Here is a 25,309-nt window from a genome sequence, read left to right as displayed (position 1 = left end):
AAATTATTTTGACTGAGAATGAAACCAGCACGTGCTTTCTGCGTTAAGCTAATACTTTAAAGCTTACTCCAGAATTTCCAGAGAACAGCCAAGTGCTGCAAAGTTAATCAAAACAAGATGTCTCTGAGCAGTCAAGTACTGCAAGACATCCTCCAGTGTTCAGCAGCAGGACCACCCAGAAATTTCTTTTAAGATGCAAGCCTAACAGCTGGGAAACTAAGCTTAGGCAAGTTAAACCATTTCTTCTCCTGTGTAACATTATCCCCCCCCCAGGACTGCTGCAGATAAATACACCCTCATTCACAAATACAGCTGTACACTTAAATTTTTTTGTTTTCTGATCTCATCTAGAATCCCAGAGACATTTTGGCGAGCATGACTATTAGATACAATTAAAAGCTCAACTGTGATACTTCTTTGTTAATTGCAAACAGCACTGTGATTGTGAACTGTACCTATATTTGCAGAGAGTTCAAGTATTCTCGCATATTTTTAAAACACTCCATATTTGATAGTTGCTGTTAAGAAGAGATACTGAGAAAAAAACTATAGTAAAAATGCATCAAGACCTTTTTTTTTAAAAAACAGAGAAAAAAAAAAATCACAGTAATAGTTATATTTTATTTTCTCTTTTAGTTTCAATGTGCAGTATTTTCAGCTTTTTTTTTTTTTAAACTTAAACATACATCTAAAATTATATGCTCTCCTTTTCCTTTGAGTACAATTGCTTTTGGGGTTGGGGCTCCAAGCTTTTGCTCATCATTGCCCTCATACTGTACAAGACAACACCACAGGGTGTGTTACCTTATCCTTCGTCAGGTTGATCCAGCTTGATGGTATGTATACACACACTGATGGGAATGAGAAGCTCACACAAAATGCACATGACAAAAAGCAGCGCATGCTTCACAAATGCTCTGCAGCATTTATACCCAGTTAACTTGAATACAGCTTAAACTTGACTTACGATAGAAGCTCTCCTGGGTATGACTGTGGGATTCTCAAGATTTTCAATGGATACTTTAAGGTAGCATGCACAAAGAGTTCACCTGAAATCTCAGTATTAAGTAAAATTAGCATATTGGACTTCCCCAAAATTTTGCTACATTGCTTACTCTAGTTCTTACAGCAGCTTGCTTTCACTTTAAAATACTTAAATTACCAAAAACTACCAAAGTACTTTGCTCTTTTATAACTTCCATCGATTGTATCCTTATAACCAAAACTGTTTTAAAAGCACAAGAGCAAAGCACCTACCATTGTCACTTAGTTGATTTCTACCTTTAGTAGAAAGTTTAGTTGGGATTGTTCATGGAAAAAGTCTGCTTTATGCAATGAATGTACTTGAATCAGTTCCCCTTTTTCTCCCACCCCATCCCTTTCAATCACCAGGTAAGATCCTGAATGACCAAATTTATTTAAACTGCTTATTGCTATATTTATTGCTCATTATACCCTAAAATTTCTTTTATTTAGGAAGCATAAATGCTTAGCCATGACAGCTCCACAAAAATCTTAAGACAAACCAGGTCTGCTGCTCTTGGAGAACTGTCCTTGCAGTGTTTTTCACACAACCTCCTTATCTGCTATATAAAGTTAACAGCCATTTACAAAGGAGAATAGCGAGACAGAATGCTCTTAAGGCATATCTACTAAATATCAACAAATTACTTTTAACCCAAAAGGTTCCACTTGTTACCCACTTCGTTTGATCTAAATCTGTTCATCCATTACTCAGTGCTTTAGGAATGCTGCTGGTGGTTAAGAAACAAGCAATGTCTTGGTGCTGAGAAGGCATTCCTACCAAAGCAAAAGTAATACACAATCATCTACAGATGCTTTAGGCAAGAAATGACATCTGAATATACACTTTAGAGAAGATTTAAATGAACTCGCATTCAATTTCAACTGGCAAAGAGCATAAATAGTAAAGAAAATACTTTGAAATCTGCAAATATGAACTAGATTACAATGGGTTGTAATTTCTAACTCCTCACTCTTGCACTCAGTGCAAGGGAGGGGGCATGCTGAAATGAAATGTAATCAAACTTTAATAGGCCAGTGGGTAGCTGGCCCAAAAACTGTTTATAAAAAGTTGGCTAGCATACAGTGTTCTTAAAGGACGGCCACATTACAGATTTAGTAAAGCAGGTTCTTTGACAACTGAATTGTAAATGAAGTTTTAAACATTAATCTGTCTTAAGTATGCTCCCAATCATGCCATACCTCTAATCTTGCAAGGTTGTAAAGAAGCCAGTTCCACTGCAAAGCACATTAAAGAAACTGTTCGCTTTGGTTAGCCAGGACACCAAATGTAAGTCTTAAGCCCAAACACATTTCTACCCTGTTCTCAGTGAAAGACTGAACAGCCTGATTTTCAGAATTAGCACATTAAAAACATTCTGTGAAATAAAAATTTGCCTTAAGACAATCTCAACGGACAAGTGATTTATTTTTTTGCTTTAAATCCAACATTGGTATTCCTTCATGGCCATTGTTTTGCTACTACTGTCCCCATTGCATACCTCTTGGCTCTTGTCACTAGAAGCAGGCAGGACTGATTTTAAATATGATTTCACTCCAAAAGAAGTGAGGGTGGGGAAAGCATGTCTAGGAAGTAGACAGGAAAGTGTGCTGCAGGTGAAATGTTAGATTTGAAGCACTACCGGTGTATGTTTCCGCACTAGGAAGACCCTTAAGTTACGTTCCCTTCAGGTCACTGAGAATTTCCTAAGAGGAGGTGCCCTTCTTTAGACACTTAGGACAGGTTTCAGGAGGTATACTATGAGAAATCTCCAAGAGAGGTTAAAACAGATGGAGTTATTACTACCAGTGAATCTGTGTGAAGTTAGAACTGACTGCATCGGCTCTAAAACTCGACTTGAAACGGGTAATGCAAATACTTGCTTGAAGGCCAGCAACAGGCATTTGAGGAAAGGGGGTCTGTCACACCTGATGTTTTTCATCCAGCCGTGCTGACTGCTTAACTCAATGTATTCCGTCACCGGTTGGAAAGATTCTGTGGTAAGTCCCAAATTGGTTTGGAAAGTTTCTTGAAGGGTCTGGCTCCTGTTAACCCAAGGTAAAGTAACCAGCTATTCTGTGTTAATCATGAGGAGCTTAAAATGATGAAGAATTTAACAGTTTGTAACACAACATATACTGTTATATGGTGAGAATATGATTAACCTGATGCTTAAAAAATATATTAAAATCTGTTTTAATTTTGGAAAATAGCTTACAAAAATATCTTCACTTAAACTATATACCATACAAAAACTGACTGGTGTGTGGGTTTACAGTACAAAACGATTATTGGTGATTACAAAAGGGAAGAGTGATCTATACTACCCTTAATGAAAACGCAGGGCATTATATCTCACTGTCTTGAATTCGTCTCTTATCAGAATTAAGATAATTTGAATATAACTCAAAAACTTTCAAACAGTATCTATTTTATTAAACCTTTTTCTGAACTCCTGTTCAGTTTCTTCTAAAAATTACCACAGTGCTGTGGCCCAAGAAAGAAGAGTAACCCAACTAAAGGCAGAAATAATTGCTCTAGATAGTAAGATCTGTAGAGAGCTAAATACAGCAACATCTACAGTTGTTTCTACTGCCCATACTATCAGTTTCCTCTATCAGTTTCTACAAGGAAGTGACACCAGTGGACAATTCCTTTGTAATCAATTTATGGGCAGAAGCAACAATTTTTGGTCTAGATTGGAATTAGTTTAAATACATGGGTTTAATAAATACAAATATACACATCTGTATACATTAAATGTTGTCACATGTGTATAATTTCAACATATACATTATATACAGAAATACATACAGTACACGCTCCTCCTGACAACACTACCTCATTTTTCCAAGTGTCACCAAAAGGTGTGATAAGAAAATGAAGAGAGGTTAAATACAGGATGTGACTGAGAACCAAGGTATCATTCCTCTATAATTAACAAATTATAACAACTACAACTAAAGACAAATGCTGCGCTAGATTTCCCCATGTATGCTTACGAATCAGAGGGGTTCCCTGGGTGGTGAGTAAAAGCTAAATCTGGCCCTGTGTAGTGTCCTGAAATTCATGGATATTTGTAATGTGCTTGTGTCTAAAGCATTATGTATACAACAGGTAATAAAAGAGGTTGTGTAATCTAACACCTTAGCCAGTCCAAAAGTAGACCACTGCAGCCTTCTGATTCTTAACTGCTAGCATAGATTTGTTTACTTGAAAATGGTTTGAATCCAGATGACTCCATGGTCTCAGTTAGGAAAGGTCAAATGGTTATTGACTACTGGGGAGCTTGCACCATTTTGTCCCTTAAAATGCTCTGCAGCAAATAAGAGAAGTTTCTTAAGTATACAAAATGCTGATCCAGAGTAACTAGTCCTCTCTTACCATTATGTCTCAAAATAAAGGAATTCAAAAGAAGCTACAGTAAAGTGGATCACAAGAATGCCTCCTTAGTACAGTCTCTCAAGACAAATTAATCAACATATTCCAATTTTAAAGCACTTTAAGAAAAAGTGAGATGCAAAACAAGATGTAATCTGTACATTAAGATGGATTTCCAAAAGGAACATGAATTCAAGCACAAGGAAAAAAAAAAAAATGAGGACAATACAGATGTCAAGACATTCAGTAGCGTGGCTTCTGTTCATCTCAAATTACAGCACAGCTCATGCACCACACATCTTACAATTTTACATACTGTACATGATATAGAAATATTTAAGTTAAAATTTCTTTTACTGATATAACTGTACTCAAATTTTAAATCCTGAGAAGAAAAAAGAAAAATGTGTGGTTACGTATGTGCACTATGTCTCCGATATCACCAACACATACACCACAGAATATCAGAAAGTCCAGAGAGAAGAATTACATGCTGGAAGTGTAAATCATGAAAGCCATTTTCTCTTTTCCTTGTTTGGGAGAGACATTAGGAAACAATTTCTATTCTGTACTACACAACAGTATATACAGGTACATAAAACTATGAAGTTTTCTAGTGACTGCAGCTTGCAATAACAGTCTTTCTGTCAGTTTCTTACCGGCTGCACCACAGTGGCTTCAGCTGAACATTAGGAAGAAGAGTAATACCAGTCACCTTGCATGGAGTACTTGCTTATATTTTACAGTTAGCGTGTCTCAGGTTAGTTCCAAACACCACTTGAAAAACACTGACATATTTCTTTCCAGTTACAGGTGCCTGGTGTCAACAAGAAGAACTACACTAGACTTTTCAGATGATTTCCAGTGCTGCAGAGCACTTGTCCATGCATTCTGGAAGTAAAACTGACAGATCCGTATTTACCATAAATGCAACCCCAGATACTTTCTTGATCTTGCGTTCCCCATAATTCATACCAGATTCCAACACTAGTCATGCAGTTCCATTACACATCAAGATGTTCAACATGCTGTGACCTTGTGGACATTTTGCAAACAAGTTAGTAAGCGATGATATGGGGTTCCTGGAGATGCTACCACCTCAAACACCGACTGAAAGGCCCTCCGATCTAATTCTTCATCTATCTGATGTCGGTAGAAGTCTATGGCCACCAAACAGAAGATGTTAACATCCACTTGCTCTGATTTTCCCATTCTGCTGATAATATGTGGAAGACTGAAATATAAAAGTTAAGGTCATAACATGATAGAAGATACTTATCTTTTGGTATAGCAGTTTAAACACCATTCTCCAATAAAATGGTGTATTTTTGAGTTCACCACCAACGTTAAAAGTGCAAAATACTGTTATGTTGCAATTCAACTGCTACTACAGAAATCCTCTTTCTTCATTAACTTCATGCAGTTTCTTATCCCCAGAAACTATTTTTAATCTAGCAGTAGTTTTCTTTATCCACTGGAGCAAACAGTGAAATCAACACCACAGTCACAACTGCTAACAGCCAAAGAGCACTGCTGAGATTAAGAGTCATTAGGAAGTTTCAAACATGACATATGGCCACTTTTTTGCCTGGTCATGAAATGCAACAGTTATTTTTCTGTTGGTTTGTCTGGGGTTTTGTTTGTTTTTAAACAAACCCAGCACTGATACCACCTATGTCTTTTGACTGTTCCAACTGATTTGGCTGACGTCATTCCATTGCCACAGCTCACTACTACTGCAGGACACCTCCAGGGGCACACTTGCAAAATACAGTTTTTATGTACAGAATAATTTTCTTTAATTTGAGATTTTTGGTGTTTGTTTTTCTTTTTTTAAAATATATTTTATCTTGCAGAAGGAATATAGAACAAAGCTTCTAAAGGTCACTGCAAAGCTATCCGACGAAGCTTTTAAAAAGTCCCTCAAAGTAAGGACCTTCCCAATCATCTTGCATAGTCACAAGCAACAGATCTTAAAAGAGTAGTCCTAGATAACTTTGTCCTTATAACCTGTTCAGAAGTTCTCTTTTTTCTACTCAAACCTGAGGCACCAATAGCACAAAATGATATATACCACTAACTGCAGTAAATCTGCTTTTTTTTTTTGTATTAAACTTGTACTCTTGTCTTTCAAGACTATCAACGTGCTTTACAGAAACACTATATTTACCCAGAAATGGCACACATTCAGTTTTTTTAGGATACATTGCTGAAATCCATTGACTGGTCGAAGCACTGACAAAAAAACAGGAAAGACTCCACATTGCCATTGCCACGGGTGTTCTTTGTGTGAAATTAGAGAGAGACAGCATCACCCAGTCACGGACCATTGAAGACTGTCCAGTGCTATGTAGTGTCTGGAATACCTGCAAAAATATTTTACACAGGAATAAAGACATGGTAGATGAACACGGGAAAGAATTTAGTTTCCCTTGTAAAGGTTCTCTCCGGCAACAAAGCCCTGAAGTTCACAAACCAGATTCCTGGAGACAACTCTGGGTCTAAAGAATTAATGAACACAACGCCTAGACAAAGAGATTCTGCAAAAGTCAGCCGGGATCCAACTGGACTCAACATCTGTGCCAAACTGGAGTAAGTATAGAGAAATACAAGACTTGTCTGATGTCTCTATTTTTATATATCAAATGTGGCGTGCATATGCACTCCCAAGTGATGCACGAGTCCAGTAAGTAGGTGCTGAATAGCAAAATACCCAGAAGCCCAACTGAGTCCACAGGGGCTTGACTATAGAGTTCACAAGGCCAGATGACCCACGCTGGCTCCTTGAGATCCAAAGAGTCTGAGCACCAGGATCACAACTCTTAATTTTCTATTTATTTTCCCATTATCAGCAATTGAACTGTACCGCTGTGAGTTTTGTCTTCCGGGTGACATGGTGATTCTAGCCCTCCATGTCACCCAGAAGACAAAACTCACAGTAATACAGCGCAATCACTGTAACTGGTTTCTTAGATCTAACAAAATTGATATTTGCCCCTCCGATTGAGCTGTCAATTATTTAGAAATCTTCTGAAACATTTAAGAAAAAAAATAAATATAAACACTACCTTATAAACTACTGTTGCCATGAATTGTGGGTAAGGCTGCTGATTGGATAAAAATTCTCCAATAACTTTATTCATTACATCTTGTGGGGGGAAAAAATCATCGAGGAATTGTGGAAGGATCCGAGCCACTACTCTAGCTTCAAAAGGAAATCCCTTTCTGATCCTGAAAATAAGAAAAAAGAATATATTTTATGATTGAATTCCAGTAAATATCTCATTCTTTTCCAATTTAATTGGCAACAGAAAGAACATTTTACTTTCATCTCTAGATAGGCAAAGAAGTCTTCAACACTGAGAAATCCAAATCTTCATGTAATCTTACTCTAACAGTCTACCCAAAGAGGTCTACTATCAAAACTATTAGAAGTTGTTACAGATGACATGTCCTCCCCCTGCTGCCCTTTTTTTAAAAAATAGTCAACATTTTTTGAAGCTCTGGAATTGCAAAGACAAGATTTAATAATAGGAATACTGAAAAAAATAAACAATAAACAAGGACAGGCAGATAACTCCTAGTTACCAGAGCAAAGACCATTTATAAGCAGAACACTCATTTCCACTCATAACATACTTGTGTTTTTTATTCAAGACCAGTATGACCAATACATTGAACAGGAAAAGCAAGCTGCACTGCACTGTAAGGAGGGGAAAAGATACTTCAACTTAAAGACAGTCTTACTTAAATAACACTGATTGGAAAATCTTCCTAATAATGTCTGCATCTGTTGATGTGTCAAGATCAAGTTACCATCGTATGATTATTCCCTGCAAGAGTTATTTTCTGCTTGCAGTATTCACGTTTGTTTTGCTAACTCTTAGAGGTGATATTTTCAAAAGCACTCGAACACTGCTCTAGTTCTGTTCTCACTGAGTACAGAAGTGAAACCCTCATCCAGTTTTACAGAAAAACCACTGAACACTTTAAAAAATGTAAACCATTATCCCACAAACTACTATGCAAAATCTAACATGCTATGCTCACTTAAGACAGCTTGAGATTGTCAGATCAAAACAGGGGTTTTGAAATGTTTCCATTAAATGAGTTCCATGCGAATACAGAAGTTTTACTGTACCCTTTCTCTGCAATTACTTAACAGCCTTGGAAAGAGCAACGCTTGGGTGGGGGAAGAGGAAAAAGGTTTTAAACTCTTAGGGTGGCTTGAAAGATTACTTCCCGTAAATTGGATTTATATCCTTGATTATGCAGAAGACATCCTGAAAAGCACTTAAGAGTTTGACCTGAAGGGAGCTGGATATACATTTAGAAAGTATTATGGTTTGTGCAACACACAGTATCAGTTAGGACATGTCTGTTTTCCATTTACATTCCTGTACATTTGTGCTGCCTTCAGCAATTCCATCAGTGTTACTGTATATACTAGAAGTATCAATTTTAAGCAACGGTAAGCAGAGAAACATCATTAATTAAGTATTAGAACTGTCAAATAAAAGAAGTGACCACACAGTGCCAAACAGAATAATTTCCTTCTCAGTGCCCTATTATACATGTTTTATCCTCTTACCTGTCAAAAAGGACAGATACTCGTTCCATAGCTACAATCACAGATTCACTGTCAGGAGCAGCAGGATTTGCATCTGTGGTACGACTGGGGCTGATTTTTTCCTTTCCTAAATAAACCAAAAACATTTGTTACAAGTTTACCGTGAATGCTAAAATAAGACCTTTTTATCCTTGGTAACAAAAATAATGAAGAAAGTTAGCACTGTTAGTAAGCTAGTCTCTCAATACATCAAAGGTATAAAAAAAAGTAAATACCTGTGTACATGCAAGTCAGCATTAATCCAAGTGCTGCCATTGCTCTATGGGGGCTCTGCACATTCACTCTGTCAACACTCAGTTTAACCAATGATTCACTATCCAGCCTAGAAAGTTGCTCTGAAAGAAGGAGTCGTTCTAATCCTCTCAGGACACAATGATAAATAATGGATGGTGTTGATTCATCACTTCCAGACACCATGACTCCACACATCTGAAAAAGAAAGAAGCCAACTACCTTTTTTTGAGGTGTATTTAAGGTCATCTTCTAGCACCATACCATTGCAGCTAGTATGGACCTGCATCAGGTATTAAGAAAACCTGATGAAATTAAACCCAAAAGCATACCTACACCACAATAAGCTATCTTTAACACTTCACTTGATATGCGGTGATCCCACGTTACATGACCACCTGTGACTGAAGGCATCACAACATACCTGTATAATTCCTGCAGAGAATTCAGGCCCTACATCAAGTGGGTAATTCTCAATCAAATAGAAAGCAGCTGCACACATTACCAAGATGTGCTGTTGGTTATGGATATTCACACAACTGTAAATAAACAAAAACACTAGTGGTCATTTACATCAAAGCTGTCTAGGTCACAAATACAGACAATATAAACAATCCTTAGAAACACTAAGTATTTTTTCACATTAAATTTATGCAATTTTTAAACTCAAAGTATCACCGAGATGCCATAGGACAGCACTAGTTACCACAGAAATCCAGTGCAACACAAGAAATTTTTCAGCAATATAATTACGAGCTATCATTGTCTGACTTGTTTAGGAGAAATAAGCTTCACTACTGATCCCGCAAGTCTAATTTCAAGAAGTATACCTTTTGACAGAAAAACAAGGTTTAGGGAACACAATTTACCAGAGAGACAAAAGTCTGAGCTATCAGTTTTCTCACCCTCAAATATCCTTTCACTTCTGTAAATCAAACCTAAAATTGGCTGATATTTTCAGTGAAAATGCCAAAGCCTGCTTGATACAACAGCCTGCTCTAAAATGTACTGACAACAGCAAACCATAAAGAGTCCTTTCATTCACACCTAAGCATGCAACACTTTGGGGCGAGGGGACAAAGGGGGGAAGAGTCTTACTGTGCGACTCCTCTCAAATTGGAGAGCAGATACTCGCTGATAATTGGAATGAGTTGCTTCGCTGTCTCATCAAGCAAGTCACACTCAAGGATATAAAGAATTCCATGTAGAGCTCCAATCCGACTTGGCATATGGGTGCTTCTTAGGGTTGATTCCAGCAGTCGACTTACTGGTTCAGCCACAGCTTTATCCTAATACATCCAATGAGAGTATTCATTAGAAGTCAGCACTGGTTCAGTACTGGTGACTCCTGTCATTTGGAAATACTTGGAACAAATCAAAGAGCAGAAAATATGGCACAAACCAGAGCTCAGCTTAAAACCACTTTGAATCAAATATCACAAGATTAATATAATCCGATAAGAGATGACTTGATTAATTAGCAAACTGATGCTATTTTGTTTTACCTGTAAAAAGTTCTCATGATTTAAAGCCAAGAAAAGCAAAATAAGAATTAGTTCAGTAAATAATATGTGCTACTAAGAATCCTCTACATATAGGACTTGGATGGTTGAAATTTTATGGCCTTCCAGCTAATCACAAAGGACATTTCTGACTGAAACTGGCTGGTAGATGCCTATAGTCTGAATCCAAAAGAACAGTCTGCCATCCACTCAGCTCATAGTACAGTGTTCCATTTATTTGTTCTCTGAGACCACTGGCACTCAGACCTACACATCTTTCTCTACCACTCCCATGGATCCAGACGAGGGGATCGAGTGCACCCTCAGTAAATTTGCAGATGACACCAAGCTGGGTGGAGTGTTGATCTCCCTGAGTGCAGAAAGGCTCTACAGAGGGATTTGGACAGGCTGGAGCGATGGGACAAAGCCAATTGTATGAGGTTCAACAAGGCCAAGTGCTGGGTCCTGCACTTGGGTCACAACAACCCCCATGCAATGCTACAGGCTTGGGGAAGAGTGGTTGGAAAGCTGCTGGTGGAAAAGGACCATGGGGAGTATGATCCAGCAGTGCGTCCAGGTGGCCAAGAAGGCCAATGGCATCCTGGCTTGTATCAGAAATAGTGTGGCCAGCAGGACTAGGGAAGTGATCTTACCCCTGTACTCAGCACTGGTGAGGCCTCACCTCGAATACAGTGTTCAGTTTTGGGCCCCTCACTATGAGAAAGACATTGAGGTGCTGGAGCGTGCCCAAAAAAGAGCAATGAAGCTGGTGAAGGGTCTAGAGCACAAGTCTTATGAGGAGCAGTAGAGGGAACTGGGGTTGTTTAGTCTGGAGAAAAGGAGGCTGAGGGGGGACCTTATCACTCTCTACAACCACCTGAAAGGAGGTTGTAGCAAGGTGAGTGTCAGTCTCTTTTCCCAAGTAACAAGCGATAGGAAGAGAGGAAATGGCCTCAAGTTGTGCCAGGGGAGGTTTAGACTGGATATTAGGAAAAATTCTTTCACCGAAATGATTGTCAAGCATTGGAACAGGCTGCCCAGGGAAGTGGCTGAGTCACCAACCCTGGAGGCATTTAAAAGACGTGTAGACATGGCACTAGGAAAATGGTTTAAGTGGTGGACTTGGCAGTGTTAGGTTAATGGTTGGACTCAATTTTAAGGGTCTTTTCCAACCTAAATGATTCTGCGATTCTATGTTTAGTCTTCAGATATCAAGCTGGTATCAGATACTTCACTCCCTGTTACTAAAGTACAGCAACTTATTGAAATATGCAAAATTTATTCTAAACTGTTAGATTTGAAAAGTCTTTTCTTACAACCTATTTTAAGTATTTAGTAGAAATGATTTGTTTTACCTTGTCCCTGTATTCATGAAGTATCTAAGATACAGGCCAGTTTTACAGTTTGTGCTCTCTAGTTGCTCTTTTTAAGTGGATTTTCTATATAACTGAGGACAGGACAATAAACTCTTGATGGAATCAACTCTTTTTTTGCCCTCCCACTAACCTGTTATATTCAGCTGTTTGCTTGTGAGAAGGTGTTATTAGTTCACTGAGTGGGAAATTACAGCCTAGTCAGAACAAGCTGATCTCTAAAACTGCTTCTGCATGTTTGGCATTACTTTCACAGCCTTCCCTTGTACGGTTAGTGCTACAATAGCTACTGGAAGCCCTACGCCAAAAGCCTTTCAAAAGTTTTCTTATCACTATTACCCATATAGTTTTATATTAGTCTTGTAGAGTTTCTAGAAATGCTACCTTCTTCCAAAATAATTTGTAAATTTTTCTCCTAAATAATCCCACTCTGATACATCCATTGGAAAATACTACTGCTCTCTCGTCTACAGATTCATAAGACAGCAACACATTTAATTAAAAAACTTGCATTAATAATGTTCTTTCCCTAAGTGCAGAACGATGCAATGGAGGGAAGAGTGAGGGAAAGAAAAGGGATACCTCACTATCAAGCTACATATTCATCACATGCACTGTCCCAGTCTCTCATGAGATTACAGCCATTCACCTGTGATACAAATCTAGCAATAGCTGTTTCACAGTCCTCATTTTTGGCCTGAAATGTAACAAGTGAGTCCAGGGCAAAGATAACACTCAGCTGAGTCAGATAAACCAAAAAGCACATTAAGTTCAAACCTCAAAAAACAACCCAAACCAAACAACCTTTCTATTTGAATATGGGGAAACTGGAGATGATGTTTGCAACCTCTGAAAGCCCAGAATCCATATGTTGTTACTTCTTATAGCTGTGCTTATCAGCTAAGGGATTTTTGTGGAGACAAACCACTCTTGCCAAGTACATCAGATTTTGCAGCAGAAGCTAAAGATGAGTTAACCTAGACACTCATGAATTTGCAATAAACTTCAATAAGAATTTCTTACCATTCCGAGAACAGCAGCAGCTTTACAAGTGGCTGGTATCAAATACTGTACAAGAATCTCATCTTCTGATGGATGTACCTTTCGCAATTCTGTCAATGTTGTATACATCATCTCAAACTGATTCCTTTCTGTAAATAAGTCTGATACTGCCAGAAGCTGTACACAAATTAAAAATGAATATAAAAAAGCCCATTAGCAGACAGCCAAAACCTGACTTTCCCTTCTAATTGTCAGCAAAAGATTCCTCGATCCATCTATTAAATATGTAAACATTAACTCAAGTGTCTGAAGTAACTATTGTCCAGAATTAATTCCACCATCCATCTCAGAAAACAATTACCTCTAAATGGCCTTTTTTTCCAAACGGTGTACAAAACCAAATCCACTATAGTAAGTAATTCTGGAAAATGAATGCACGCTGCCATTTACAATGTACTAAAACACCCCAGAACACACAATACATACTCTCTTGCAAGGACAGTTTCATTTTAAGTCTTTTATGGTAGTGAATAATGGCTATCAAGACACATTCCACACCCACATTCTTTAGTTTTGCTTCTACGCTTCAATAACCAATTTAATCCTCTAACACATTGTTGTTCAATCTTCATTTTCTTACAAAGAGATAGGATAAACAAAATCCTGAAATTTACTTTTAGCAAGTAGTCAAGTAAAATACTATCATTAACAATAGTGTTTATCATGTAGTAGCAGAATATACAATTCAGATGCTTGTATAGTTTAAATCAGTATAATTTATAGTTGCTCAAATTACATTTCTATACTGCCCATATAATAGCACTGCTAAGAAAAATCAGTGTTTCCCATACATTAAAAGATGCTTTACAAATGCTGCTTAGCTCTGAATATTTGGTAACATATACTCAATTATGACCCTGAATAATAGTTCAGACTTACTGATCGCACCACTTCGCTAATCAAAATGACTGGCGTTCTCTTGCTAGGGTTTGATGGCAATATCCACTGACTATACAGTTCAAGCAAGAACTGAGAACAAGAATGTATATCCACACCAGCCCGGTGTTTCCTGCAAGGCACAATAAGCAAGTGTTAAAATGGCTATTCTTAAGCCCTGCTAAAATACTTGATTTGAAATAACACAGTTATTTACCAGCATCCAATTTATAAACCCAGCTTATTGAACTCAACATGAAGAGATAAGAGGTTATTGGTAAGTCCAAGGAGAGATGAGGAAAAGTCAGTCACCTGGTGTTAATAGGAGAGGTTGGTGGTGAGGAAGGAGCAGGTATGTCATTCTCATCTTCTTCATCCTCACCCCACTCTTCTTCTCTCAATGGAGTGATATTATTTCCTAACCATATGGAGTGTATTGAGACCTTGTAACGCATGCACAAAAAAAAAGAAAAACAAATAGAAAATAAGCCAACATTTAACACCCTCAAAGTCAGATTAGAAAAATCTTAGAAACAAAACGCCTGCCATTTAAATGACAGGCAACACACAGCCTCAAATAACGTTTACATGAACTGCACGTCACTATTCTTTTTTTAAACATTTTTCAACATTTTAGTTTAACTCACTTTAAACTGTGTGGCACAACAAGAACAGTAGCATCATGTGCTACACAGCAATACAGATGATGCTGAAAGCAGCATCTGGCTAATCTGTAAGCACACACTAACAATGTGCATGCATCATCCCAAAGTCAACATGCCGGATCTAAAATCTAAAGCAAAGTCTAAATATTTACAATTCGTATCAAGCAAGAAAATAATTCAGAGGAACTGTAATGACTGCAGTTCGATACAAAACACATTCCTAACTCTTCTCAAACCATAACTCAGCATATCTGATTGCAATATAACCTTTCTCCTGAAACCAGGCAAGACTAAAGTCCTTTGACTCAGACTAGATAAACTATTATCTACAAAGAAAAAAGATGAACTTAAGTTCCATAAATAAAAGTTAAGTTCTATAAATAAAAGTTTCACTTCCTGTGTTTTAATACAGGTATTACTTTTAAAAGTTACTTATCTTACATAGCTCAAGACTTCTTTCTTAGACAAAAATTCACCCTTACATAGAATTCTTTTTCATGTTAAGTAAAAATATATGCACATTTATTTACTTTTCAAGTAGTATGTCTAATGACTAGTATTGATACAGAGTTAACAGTTTCTGTAAATAACACACAGGGTCTGTAAACCTGCAAATATGGAACGTTCAAGCCATTCAGAATCTCAAGAGAACAGGCAGATGCCTAGAGACAGACAAGTGATCATTTAGTCTTCCCTATGGAAAAGATTCCTCAAGAAAAAGAATGTAATCTGAGTTTAGTATTTAAGTTTTTTTCACTAATACATACTATTCAAATAGTGAAGCAAATATTACATTTAAAACTTATATGTAACTTCATGTAAAGACTAATTTTTCAAGGAGATAAATAACTGGATAAGGACTATTTTTTTATTCACTGCATGTAGTGCCAATTTTCTAACTAACATCATCCAGTGAAATTTATGTCCCTACACTGGATTCATTTAAAATTAAACAAACATTGCTTATTTTATGTCCAGTGATTTTTCATTTCCTAAGGACAATTGCAAGAATGCAATAGCAAATTAAAATCCAAGAGTTAAAGGGGAAGCTGACACTACAAGGGCTCTTTAACACACAAGGCTGAAACGTACAATAGCTGGCTCACAGGCAGACCTCACACGCACAAGCAAAAATTCCATGAGAGGTGGGACAGCTGGATGAGAGGAGGCACCCAGTTATGATCTGTCCTGCTTCACTCGGAGCTTTTAGTTTACATTTGATGTTAAGCAATGCCTCTTAACTGAATTTTCACAAACTGGAAGAAATGTAGTAAGAGTCAAGTTCAAAGTTAAGGTTTTAACAAACCTGTCCCAGTTTATAATCCATATCTCCTATTTCTCGTTCAGTATTGATCTGCAGTAAGAGTTTTTCATGGCTGATAAGAGCACCTATAACAAAACAGAAGTTTTTAAAACACGCATAACAAAGTACATGTGAAAATGGCTTCATCTCCTTCAAACTGGATTTCAAATAAATTCTTAAGACTATCTTTTCTACTTTTTAAATGTAAAAGAAATTCACTCTCCCCTTCCCCCCACACAAAGGCACTTACCTGTAGTAGCAGGAGAAAGCGATGGAACAGGGTCCCAGGCTTGGTATAAGTGATGAGTAGCAATATTATCTCTCTTAGATACCATTGCTTGGATTTCCTGTTCAACAATTCCCCTGATAACACTTAGCTTCCTTCCAAACCTGAAAGCCCAACAGAAATCAATTTAAACAGATTTTCCCTTTAACATTTTTGTGAAAGTCTGATTAGCTTACTCTACAATGTTATAGGTCTATGCTTATTTTCATTATCAAGAGATGCTGAAACTGAGAAATGGTGAGAAATAATTCTGCACACTGTTTACTAGATTCTAATATGACACTATCTTTTTCAGATAGTCTTTTAACTCAGCAGGTTTGCGATGCTAAGTCCATGTAACTTCTGTGTAAACAGATCCATCTGTATACACTCTTGCGTAGAAAATAGTCTATACATATTTTTGCTACAGCTACCAACTGTAATTATGTATTAATCACAAGTATAATTTTTATGCATTTTAGAACAAGTGAAAAAATACCTTGTGTCCAGAGCTTTTAAAGCTTTGTTGCGGGGCTGCTGTTCCAAACAGCTAACTGCTGGATTCCCTGCAACAGGTATTGTCATTGCACTCAGCACCAAGGAAGTTATGGCTTGTACCGCAAGAACATTAATTTGGGTCCTCTCTGTATCTTCCTGTAAAATGAACTTACTGTAATTTGAATTGTCAAAAAAAAAAAAATCCCAAAAGCCCTGAATATCAGTTTGTCACCTTCCACTAAATTACCATTAATAAGCCTAACATCTAGACTTCTTCCCATCCAGAAATCATTACATAAGCAATGTGCACAAAGCATTGACTGTAGCAGCAACACACCCATCTCATCAGCCATTCTGCATGCATTCTCTCTTATCCCAACAGCATTAAAACCTCAAGATGTCCATTTCAGAACTTTCAAAGTGTTTAGTTTCTTTGTTTGCACCTACCCAGTAGCTACCTGTTGAAACAAAACCTCAAGTAAGACCAAATCTGAGTTGGAAACTCTTCAGAGAAGGATCCATGTTAACTGTTTTTACTAACTGCCCATTTAGGAACAAAACTCAACCTCATCATGAATTTTCAGAAGCATTTTTCTGGGCATTATTATCCAAATGTATCCAATGTTTCCTCTAAACCAAGATGCTACACATTCAGTATTTCTCACCACTGTAAAAGTGTGAGAAAACTGTAACACAACTTTCTTAAAATATTTGGTTAAATTCAATCTATTATTCATACTTGAGGCACTGTCATTTTCCCCCAATAGGAGTATTTGGAACTATACACATTGCATCAAGTACTTCGCCACTGTAAATCATCACCACTGTAATAGTCTGCTTCTTTCCCTTTTTAAAAAAAAATAAAAATCTTAAAATAAACTTCTGGCACTGTGGGTGTAACTCATCCTCCCTGTGTTCATGGTAGCAAGAATCTTCACACTACATTTAACGTTTTTGCTCAGAACTGTTTATCATCAGTACTTTCACTAAATCAGTTTGGTTTTTTACAAACTAAAATTAGAACAGCAGCACAAACACTTGCAGATTCTGAAAAGGCAGGATGTTTCTCAGTTTTTGCTTTCATTGTACGGATTCTGATTCCTTTTTGAAAGTATCAGACCACAAGATAGTCTGAACCTTTTTAGAAAATATAAGATGGTAACAAATTTTCAATTTTTTTTTTAAAAAGAATCTTATGTTTTTATTTCAGAAGAAATTAACATACTGAAATTTATAATAGCGCTTAAAATGTTTGCCATTTTGAACATAGTAGTCTTCCTTGGAAAGTAAAGGAGCAGTATTACTCCTGTTCTACAAATAAACATTCTCTATGTGACAAATAAGGAACTATCAATAGCTAGGTTGCCTTAAGTCTGATCCAACACAGCCATTATGTAGAAAAAAAGTCAAAAACTGTGCAGGCTGCACAACAAATGTCCAAGTCAGCCTAACAGAAAATGCTAACCCAGCGAAGAGAGATGACGATGCCCAACTCCTTTTTGGAGTCTGATGCCTAGGAAGCAAGGGAAGCAAAGTCCTTTGTCTGCTACCCATGATCTACTATTTGTAGGCATCTACCCTCTGAATTCTTCAAAATGCTTTAGGCTCTGCCCATACCATCAGGATGGTTCGCAATTTGGGAGTGAACACTATATGGGTCTAGGACAAAAAACCTTTCAGGTCAAAGAGCTAGAATCTAGTAAAACCAGTTCGCGAGCAGGTTAAGACATCTGAAGAGGGAAAGCCTCTTTCATGATAGCTAAGTTCACTCTCAACTTTGGTTTTGGTATGGATAAATTTCTTCAGCTCTGATCCCCAAGTGCCCTCCGCTGAATTCTGAACACTTATCTGAAGCATCCAAGTTAGAAGCCCAGATATCCAATACACAGTCTACAACTAGGAGTGAGAAACATGGGTATGTGTCTCCAGGTCAATTCATTTCTACTCAGGAATCTTACAAAAAAAACTTACCAAAGTAACTCCCGTTGAAGTTTGATTATTAGATAGCACAGATAATTGCAGTAATACATACTAGTTACAGTTAACTAGTATATTTCCTAAAGGCACAGTTCTCTTACACATTGTTTCTCTCAAAGTTCTTACTGTGCCTAAAGCCAAACATCTAATCAAGCAAACTGTGAACTGTGTGTGTTGAGTGACATACTAAAATAAAGTTGAAACAGCTTGGCTAGAATTTTTCCATACTATTTACATGCTTGCAGAAGCTTTAAGCCAAAAGATGGGTGTGTCTGAACTCATACGGATATAAAGACAAGGAAATATAAACCAGAAATGATTTCTTTGTTTTAGTCACTACTTTTCTGCTTTACACATTTATCAATGAAAACATTTTTCTTATTTTAAGTAAAATTCAGTTAAAAAAAGTTTGGTGAATGACATCACCTCTTGTTGGTTCTCCTCTTGGTCCATTACAATAGGCTGAGTTACTAGCACACCAAGCAAAGTAGCCCAAGTCTCTTCAAACTGAGTACGGCTGATCCATCCTATGGAAACACTCAGAGATAGCCACTGATGTCTTAATACAAGCTTAAACATGGAACAGCACTAAAAAAATGGTACATCATTTCCACAGATTTAGTTCCATATCACTTCTTATTTGATTTGGCATTTTTTGTAATCACTACATCTTAAATTTAAAATGTTCTATTTTAGGAAGTGATGAACACTACAGAAGGGTTCTGCACATTATTATTTAAATGGTCCTGTTTGGGTTGTTTCTTATATACATTTAAATATTTTGACCGTCCAGCTTTCAAAGCATTGAGATCTAACAGGTTTTCGCAACACAGAAAATCATCCAGAAAACGGGCCAATTCTCACAGGACAGTAAGATGTGGAGAATCCCATAATGATCCAAGAAGTCTTCATGCCCTAAAAGCAAAATGACTCAATTGCCTAGGAATAGGCCATTAAAATGCAAGCGCTTCTCAAAGTTTTTCCAAACAGATTTTCACCTATAAAACTGCAGAGGATTCCCAAATAACAAATACCTTGCAGTTTATAGTAACTATATCTAAAAGAATCAAAAATGAGAATGTCATCTTAGGCATTATAGTGATCAAACAGGTATCAGTGCTACACCACAAGTCAGCCAAATATTAACCTCTAGATCAGAGGAAAAAAAAAAAAGCCACCCCAAAAAACCCCCCAAACCAAAGAACTTTCGTTAGCATACGGAAAATTTGATGCGTTACCCTTGACAGTCTCATCTGTTGACAAAGACTTGAACTCTTAAGCCCGACTACTCTCATTCAGTAAACCTTGACACATCCAGAAGCTTTGAAGTGACAGCATCTCATTTAAAATACTGAGAGTGTGGAACTAAATTCTATTTATATACTATGCATGAATCAAAAAAAGGGGGGAAGCAAAATATCCTCAAACACACTGTCAAGTGTATGCTCAAAAAAACAAGTGGCCATTCTATAAAAGCACACTGAAATCATCTCCCTCAGTTAGAATAGTTTTTGGCTTTATTTCTATGATTTTTTTCTCTGCATTGAATGACATGTAAGAATTACTGCAGCACAATTACTAACCTGCTCTGAAATATTATTTGTCTTTTACATAACCCATAGAAGTAAACAATGATTCAGTTATTCAGTAACTTCACAACACCGGTAAATGCCCAAGAAGAGACAACTGCATTAATTTTTCATTTTGTACATACCAAGTGTATTAATGCGATAGATGAACTCCTTAAAGATTTCTTTTTCTTGAAGAAATTCTACTGGGATTTCAGGAAAAACTGTGCCGAAATCACCTGCAGGTTTTGGTGACCAGCCTAATTTCCAGACCTGAAGAAATACGAAGAAAGTCTACTTATCCAAAACAGAAATAGTACTAACATGACAGCTCTAAATATATATGCACCAATCAAACGGAATGGGACATCAGTAAATAAAGTAGTTCTCCAAATACAAAAAAGCTTAAAGAAAGATCAAGTATCTAACACAGCTAATATGCTTTTTACACGGTATTTCTAATTTTAGTTTGTTTGGGTTTTTTTTTTTTTTTTGCATATTTCTCACTATGAATTAATTATTCAGTCCTACTGTCCAAGTCTGGATCTGAAAGCAACTACATTCCTGTCATATATTTCAGTTTAGAATTTAAGTGCCAGGTGACTCCTAGATTGCATAGCAACAATGCTGAAACTCAGTGAACACAGTTCACATACTATTGATACCTGAAAAAGCATGAACATACATCCAAAAGTGGGCAAAAAAGTCTCAATAAAAAAAAAAAATAAGTACCTTCTGACATCCCCTCAAAAACAGAGTGCTAAGAAACAGAAAGGCCAGAGAAATGGCCTTGCACATATCAGGAAACTTCCTTTTGCTCTACCTAGTAAGAATCTAGAAATGTTTCCGACAGTAGTTTTGAAGTTTATCAAAACAAAGCCATTTCACAGTACTAAAAACACATGGAGATAATCACAAGGTATTATTAAATCCATGTTACATCAGCCAAAAAGAAAAGGTTAAAATACCTTGTCCAAAAGATCCAAGATGATTTAGGAAAGCACAGTAATATACAATTCAAAAGTACCTGCATGGCATACCATGGTATGGTACCTCACACAAATACCTGAGTTAGTTCAGACACTACTCCAGACACCTCAGCACCACTGCATCACTGTGGTGCTTAGCATAATAAAAAAATGCATTTGTCAGTTCAAGTGTTATAAAGAAAGTAGTAGTGTAGATTTTGCATTCTTTCCAGGGAAAGCAATCCCACTGACCAGGAGAAACTATTAGCCCTAACAAAGTACCCAAGCCACTGCTTGCTTTTCTTTTCTTAAACTACCACCTGGAAATTCTTTCACTTAAGAATGTAAGGAATGACTACACTCCTTTCTAATCAAAGCTCTGATTCCAAAGTGAACTCTTATTTGGCATCTTTACAATGTTTTCCTACTCAGTGCTTAAAAAGACAAACTGGCCAATCAAACTAGCTAAAGGTTGAAGTTCTACTGATGTAAAACATAAGATGCAACACCATGTTTGGTTTTCAAAAAGTTGTTCAATAGCTTTTGAAAACCTGAAAAAAAAAGCATAACAAACATACCAAAGGAGGTACTCTTGTGTAACTGTTCACTAGAGGCAGCCTTGCTAAACTGATGATGATGTTCTTGAGGACAGGAGTAAGAAATGCTGGGATACTGCTGTTTCTTTTGTGCCCCAGTGCCAAGACAGTCTGTAAGCATTCCACCATCTCAGCTACCATTTCACAAGCTGCAGTAATGTGTTTAGTTTCTTTGTTGGGAGAAAAAGAAATTCAGTTTTATGGATCTATTCAAAAGACACATAATTTAAAAAGATATAGAAAACCAAAAAATGCTTAATCACAGAATCATCAAGGTTGGAACGGACCTTGAAGATCATCTAGTCCAACCGTTAACCTAGCACTGACAGTTCCCAACTACACCATATCCCTCAGTGCTATGTCAACACAACTCTTAAACACCTCCAGGGATGGGGACTCCACCACCTCCCTGGGCAGCCCATTCCAACGCCCAACAACCCGTTCTGTAAAGAAATGCTTCCTAATATCCAGTCTAAACCTTCCCTGGTGCAACTTGAGGCCATTCCCTCTTGTCCTATCACTTATTACTTGGTTAAAGAGACTCATCCCCAGCTCTCTGCAACCTCCTTTTAGGTAGTTGTAGAGGGTGATGAGGTCTCCCCTCAGCCTCCTCTTCTCCAGACTAAACACCCCCAGTTCCCTCAGCCGCTCCTCCTACGACATGTGCTCCAGACCCTGCACCAGCTTCGTTGCCCTTCTCTGGACACGCTCGAGTCATTCAATGTCCTTTTTGTAGTGAGGGGCCCAAAACTGAACACAGTAATCGAGGTGCGGCCTCACCAGTGCCGAGTACAGGGGTGAGATCCCTTCCCTGTCCCTGCTGGCCACCACTATTTCTGATACAAGCCAGGATACCATTGGCCTTCTTGGCCACCTGGGCACACTGCTGTTTAATGAAACAATTTGTTTATTAAAAAGGACAAAACCACAATAAGGACGTATACAAATAAATATTCTACAATATTTCAGCTAGTTGAAGAGTACTACTACCTCTCTCCCTGCAATGGCTTTCATTGTTTGTCAGTCTCAGTGCTGGAGATTACCAGTACCTGAGATCTGTCAGGAGAGCAGCTCACATGCTAGCCCCAGCCAGAACAGGCCACACTGAACAGAGCACCTGTGAGAATTTAAAGTGACCAAACTCATCTGTTTTATAAGAAAACAGTCTCACAGCTGGCTCTATGCTAAGTCTGACAAGCAGGTAATTTCTATAGATCGAAGTGGTATCTGTGTGTACCAGCACAGTTGGATATGGAAGACATGCTGTTCATGGACTACACTTGACCATCACCTCAACGCAGTGCTCCCATACTGCAGAAGGGCAGATATTGAATCTGCCATTCTTTGGAAGGAATACTAAAAATTCTGCCTCTCCCACATGAAACTTAAAAATCCCACAACTCTTCAAAAAGTTCAGTCTCCAGCGTGCTGCACAGTGAACAGAATCCCCCAAAAGAAAAATCTGCATTAATGTTTAACTTCCAAGAAAAAACTATACCTGTTAAAAACATGTCAACCTATATTTAATAAACATTTATCAAATACAAATAAGGTCTTAGATGAACTCTCACTGTTAAAAAAAACCAGTAATGGAAATGGTACCTATAAATATTTCTTCAGTGAAAGTTTCCAGAAAAAATGGAATTCACCATTTACTTACTCTGTGTGTTTGAATCAACTTCACCCTCACTTAAGCCTTTTGAAGTATTCTTCTTTCTTTCAGGGCTAAGGAGTTGATTACCAGGTTCAACAGCAACTGAATTAGACAAAAATATTTAAAAGATGCAGCCATTATATATCTCATATTCCATTTTTCGCCTCAAACCCACATAATAGTCAAATATTTAACATCTCCAAGGCATCTGCCAAGTTCAAAAATAAACACAAAATTTTAAATGAGAAATTAAAGTAGCAAAAATAAATTTGTCAAAGAAATAATTAAAAAGGACTCAGAGGAAATGTTCCAGACACCTAGGATTTGATCAGTGGTGACTGACAATTTATTAAGAAAATTTTCTCATAGCTGCTCAAATTGGACTCACCTGCTTCTATGATAAATCTAATGCAATTAATTAAGGAGCAAGCATATGTCACATTAGCTGCAGAAGCCAGCAAATTCCAGAGACTAGGCTGCTGTAATGTCAGACAGCAACAATCCAGAGCAGCTTGAAGATCTACACTTAATGGAATCTGGTCATGCATTAAATGCCATGATAGTGCCTGTGCAAAAATAAAAAATTCTCATTAATAGCAAATTTTCACCACAGAAGAACTTCTAACCAAAAGTGGTGAGGTTTTTTTACTCAACAATATGTAAAGTTTTATTATCAAATTTTATTGATTTTTTTCCTGAGAGAACAGGATTTATTTTAAGTACATGAAAATTGTAAGCATTATATACTGTTTATTCAGTGTCCCAAAAATCAGTGCAGGGCCATTCTCCCAAATGCATTCCATCAGTGAATCCACCTCTTCTTGTAAAAAGCTGCCCTTCTCCCATAAGCCCATCTGATTTATGGGCACAGACCACATAAAATAACCACTGAAGAAATTTCTACAGTTAAGACAAAAAAACTGCACAGATCAAAATGGTGATCAGTGTAAGCCAAAGCTGTTCTGTCTCCCAACATTTCATGACATCTTTAATTATGCTGTAGTTTCTTACCTCTACTGACGTAACTACAAATTTCAGGATATCATCCTCTTTGTCAGGAGGAACACGGAGACCAGCTGGTAGTTTTGAGAGTAACAACAAATACTGAGCCAGTGCACGACAAAGTGTCATCGTAGACTGATACATCACCTCGTCTCCTAGAAAATAAGACTGGATGAAATATAGCAGTTCGACTTCTTCCCCCTAAATAAATGTTTTTCAGATTTCATAAGCACTTTTATGCCAGGTATCTTGATTTTTTAAATACTACGTTCATGTATTCACAAGACATCTGTAAAGTACCTTTGCAGAGGAGAGAATAAACTTAAAAAGACCATTATTTCTATTACCAAAGATATCGCTTAGTTTTTTCCAGTAGGTTGATGGTTCAGTTGGCAATAGTGGTTGAAAAACCTGGTGGTTGGCAGGAAGGTTTTGTACAGTGGCAGACACATGATCCAGAGTTACCCTACGAGCTGTTTCGAAGAAGCTACTCTTCTGGTCTCTCGAGATTTCATTCATGCCAAGGCTTAAACAAGGTGCTAACAAGCTCAGGTTGAATTCCTGAAATCAAACAGTACATAAAAAGAAATTACTTTTAAAGAGAAGCTAAGCATCTGACAGTACTATTCTGGCATACTAATATGGTGGTAAACTAACAGTTTATTAATTAACTAGTTATTATGACCTCTACTCTACCGTGCTGTAACAATACCATAATTAAGCCCATATTTGTT

General features: G+C 37.3%; 1 protein-coding gene across 2 annotated transcripts in view; it reads right to left on the bottom strand.

The window, feature by feature from the left end:
- Positions 1-601: 601 nt before the first annotated feature.
- Positions 602-25,309, bottom strand: part of HTT (huntingtin) — an 88,313-nt gene continuing 63,605 nt past the window's right edge. For both annotated transcript variants that reach the window (XM_074865653.1, XM_074865654.1), the window contains 20 exons: positions 24,923-25,136; positions 24,585-24,730; positions 23,962-24,139; positions 23,580-23,675; positions 21,902-22,089; positions 20,502-20,628; positions 19,214-19,314; positions 16,812-16,966; positions 16,298-16,437; positions 16,051-16,133; positions 14,392-14,522; positions 14,083-14,212; positions 13,165-13,320; positions 10,365-10,555; positions 9,691-9,805; positions 9,251-9,464; positions 8,997-9,102; positions 7,474-7,636; positions 6,611-6,771; positions 602-5,639 (listed from right to left, as the gene is read on the bottom strand). In XM_074865653.1, the coding sequence (XP_074721754.1) occupies positions 5,426-5,639; positions 6,611-6,771; positions 7,474-7,636; positions 8,997-9,102; positions 9,251-9,464; positions 9,691-9,805; positions 10,365-10,555; positions 13,165-13,320; positions 14,083-14,212; positions 14,392-14,522; positions 16,051-16,133; positions 16,298-16,437; positions 16,812-16,966; positions 19,214-19,314; positions 20,502-20,628; positions 21,902-22,089; positions 23,580-23,675; positions 23,962-24,139; positions 24,585-24,730; positions 24,923-25,136 (3,009 nt within the window). In that variant the 3' untranslated portion in view covers positions 602-5,425. The remainder of the gene's footprint in view (positions 5,640-6,610; positions 6,772-7,473; positions 7,637-8,996; positions 9,103-9,250; positions 9,465-9,690; positions 9,806-10,364; positions 10,556-13,164; positions 13,321-14,082; positions 14,213-14,391; positions 14,523-16,050; positions 16,134-16,297; positions 16,438-16,811; positions 16,967-19,213; positions 19,315-20,501; positions 20,629-21,901; positions 22,090-23,579; positions 23,676-23,961; positions 24,140-24,584; positions 24,731-24,922; positions 25,137-25,309) is intronic.

The sequence above is a fragment of the Strix uralensis genome, chromosome 4 (assembly GCF_047716275.1).
Source record: "Strix uralensis isolate ZFMK-TIS-50842 chromosome 4, bStrUra1, whole genome shotgun sequence".
In the NCBI taxonomy this organism is placed as follows: Eukaryota; Metazoa; Chordata; class Aves; order Strigiformes; family Strigidae; genus Strix; species Strix uralensis.
Note: the sequence above shows the minus strand (reverse complement) of the source record. Positions and strands in the feature narration are given on the sequence as shown.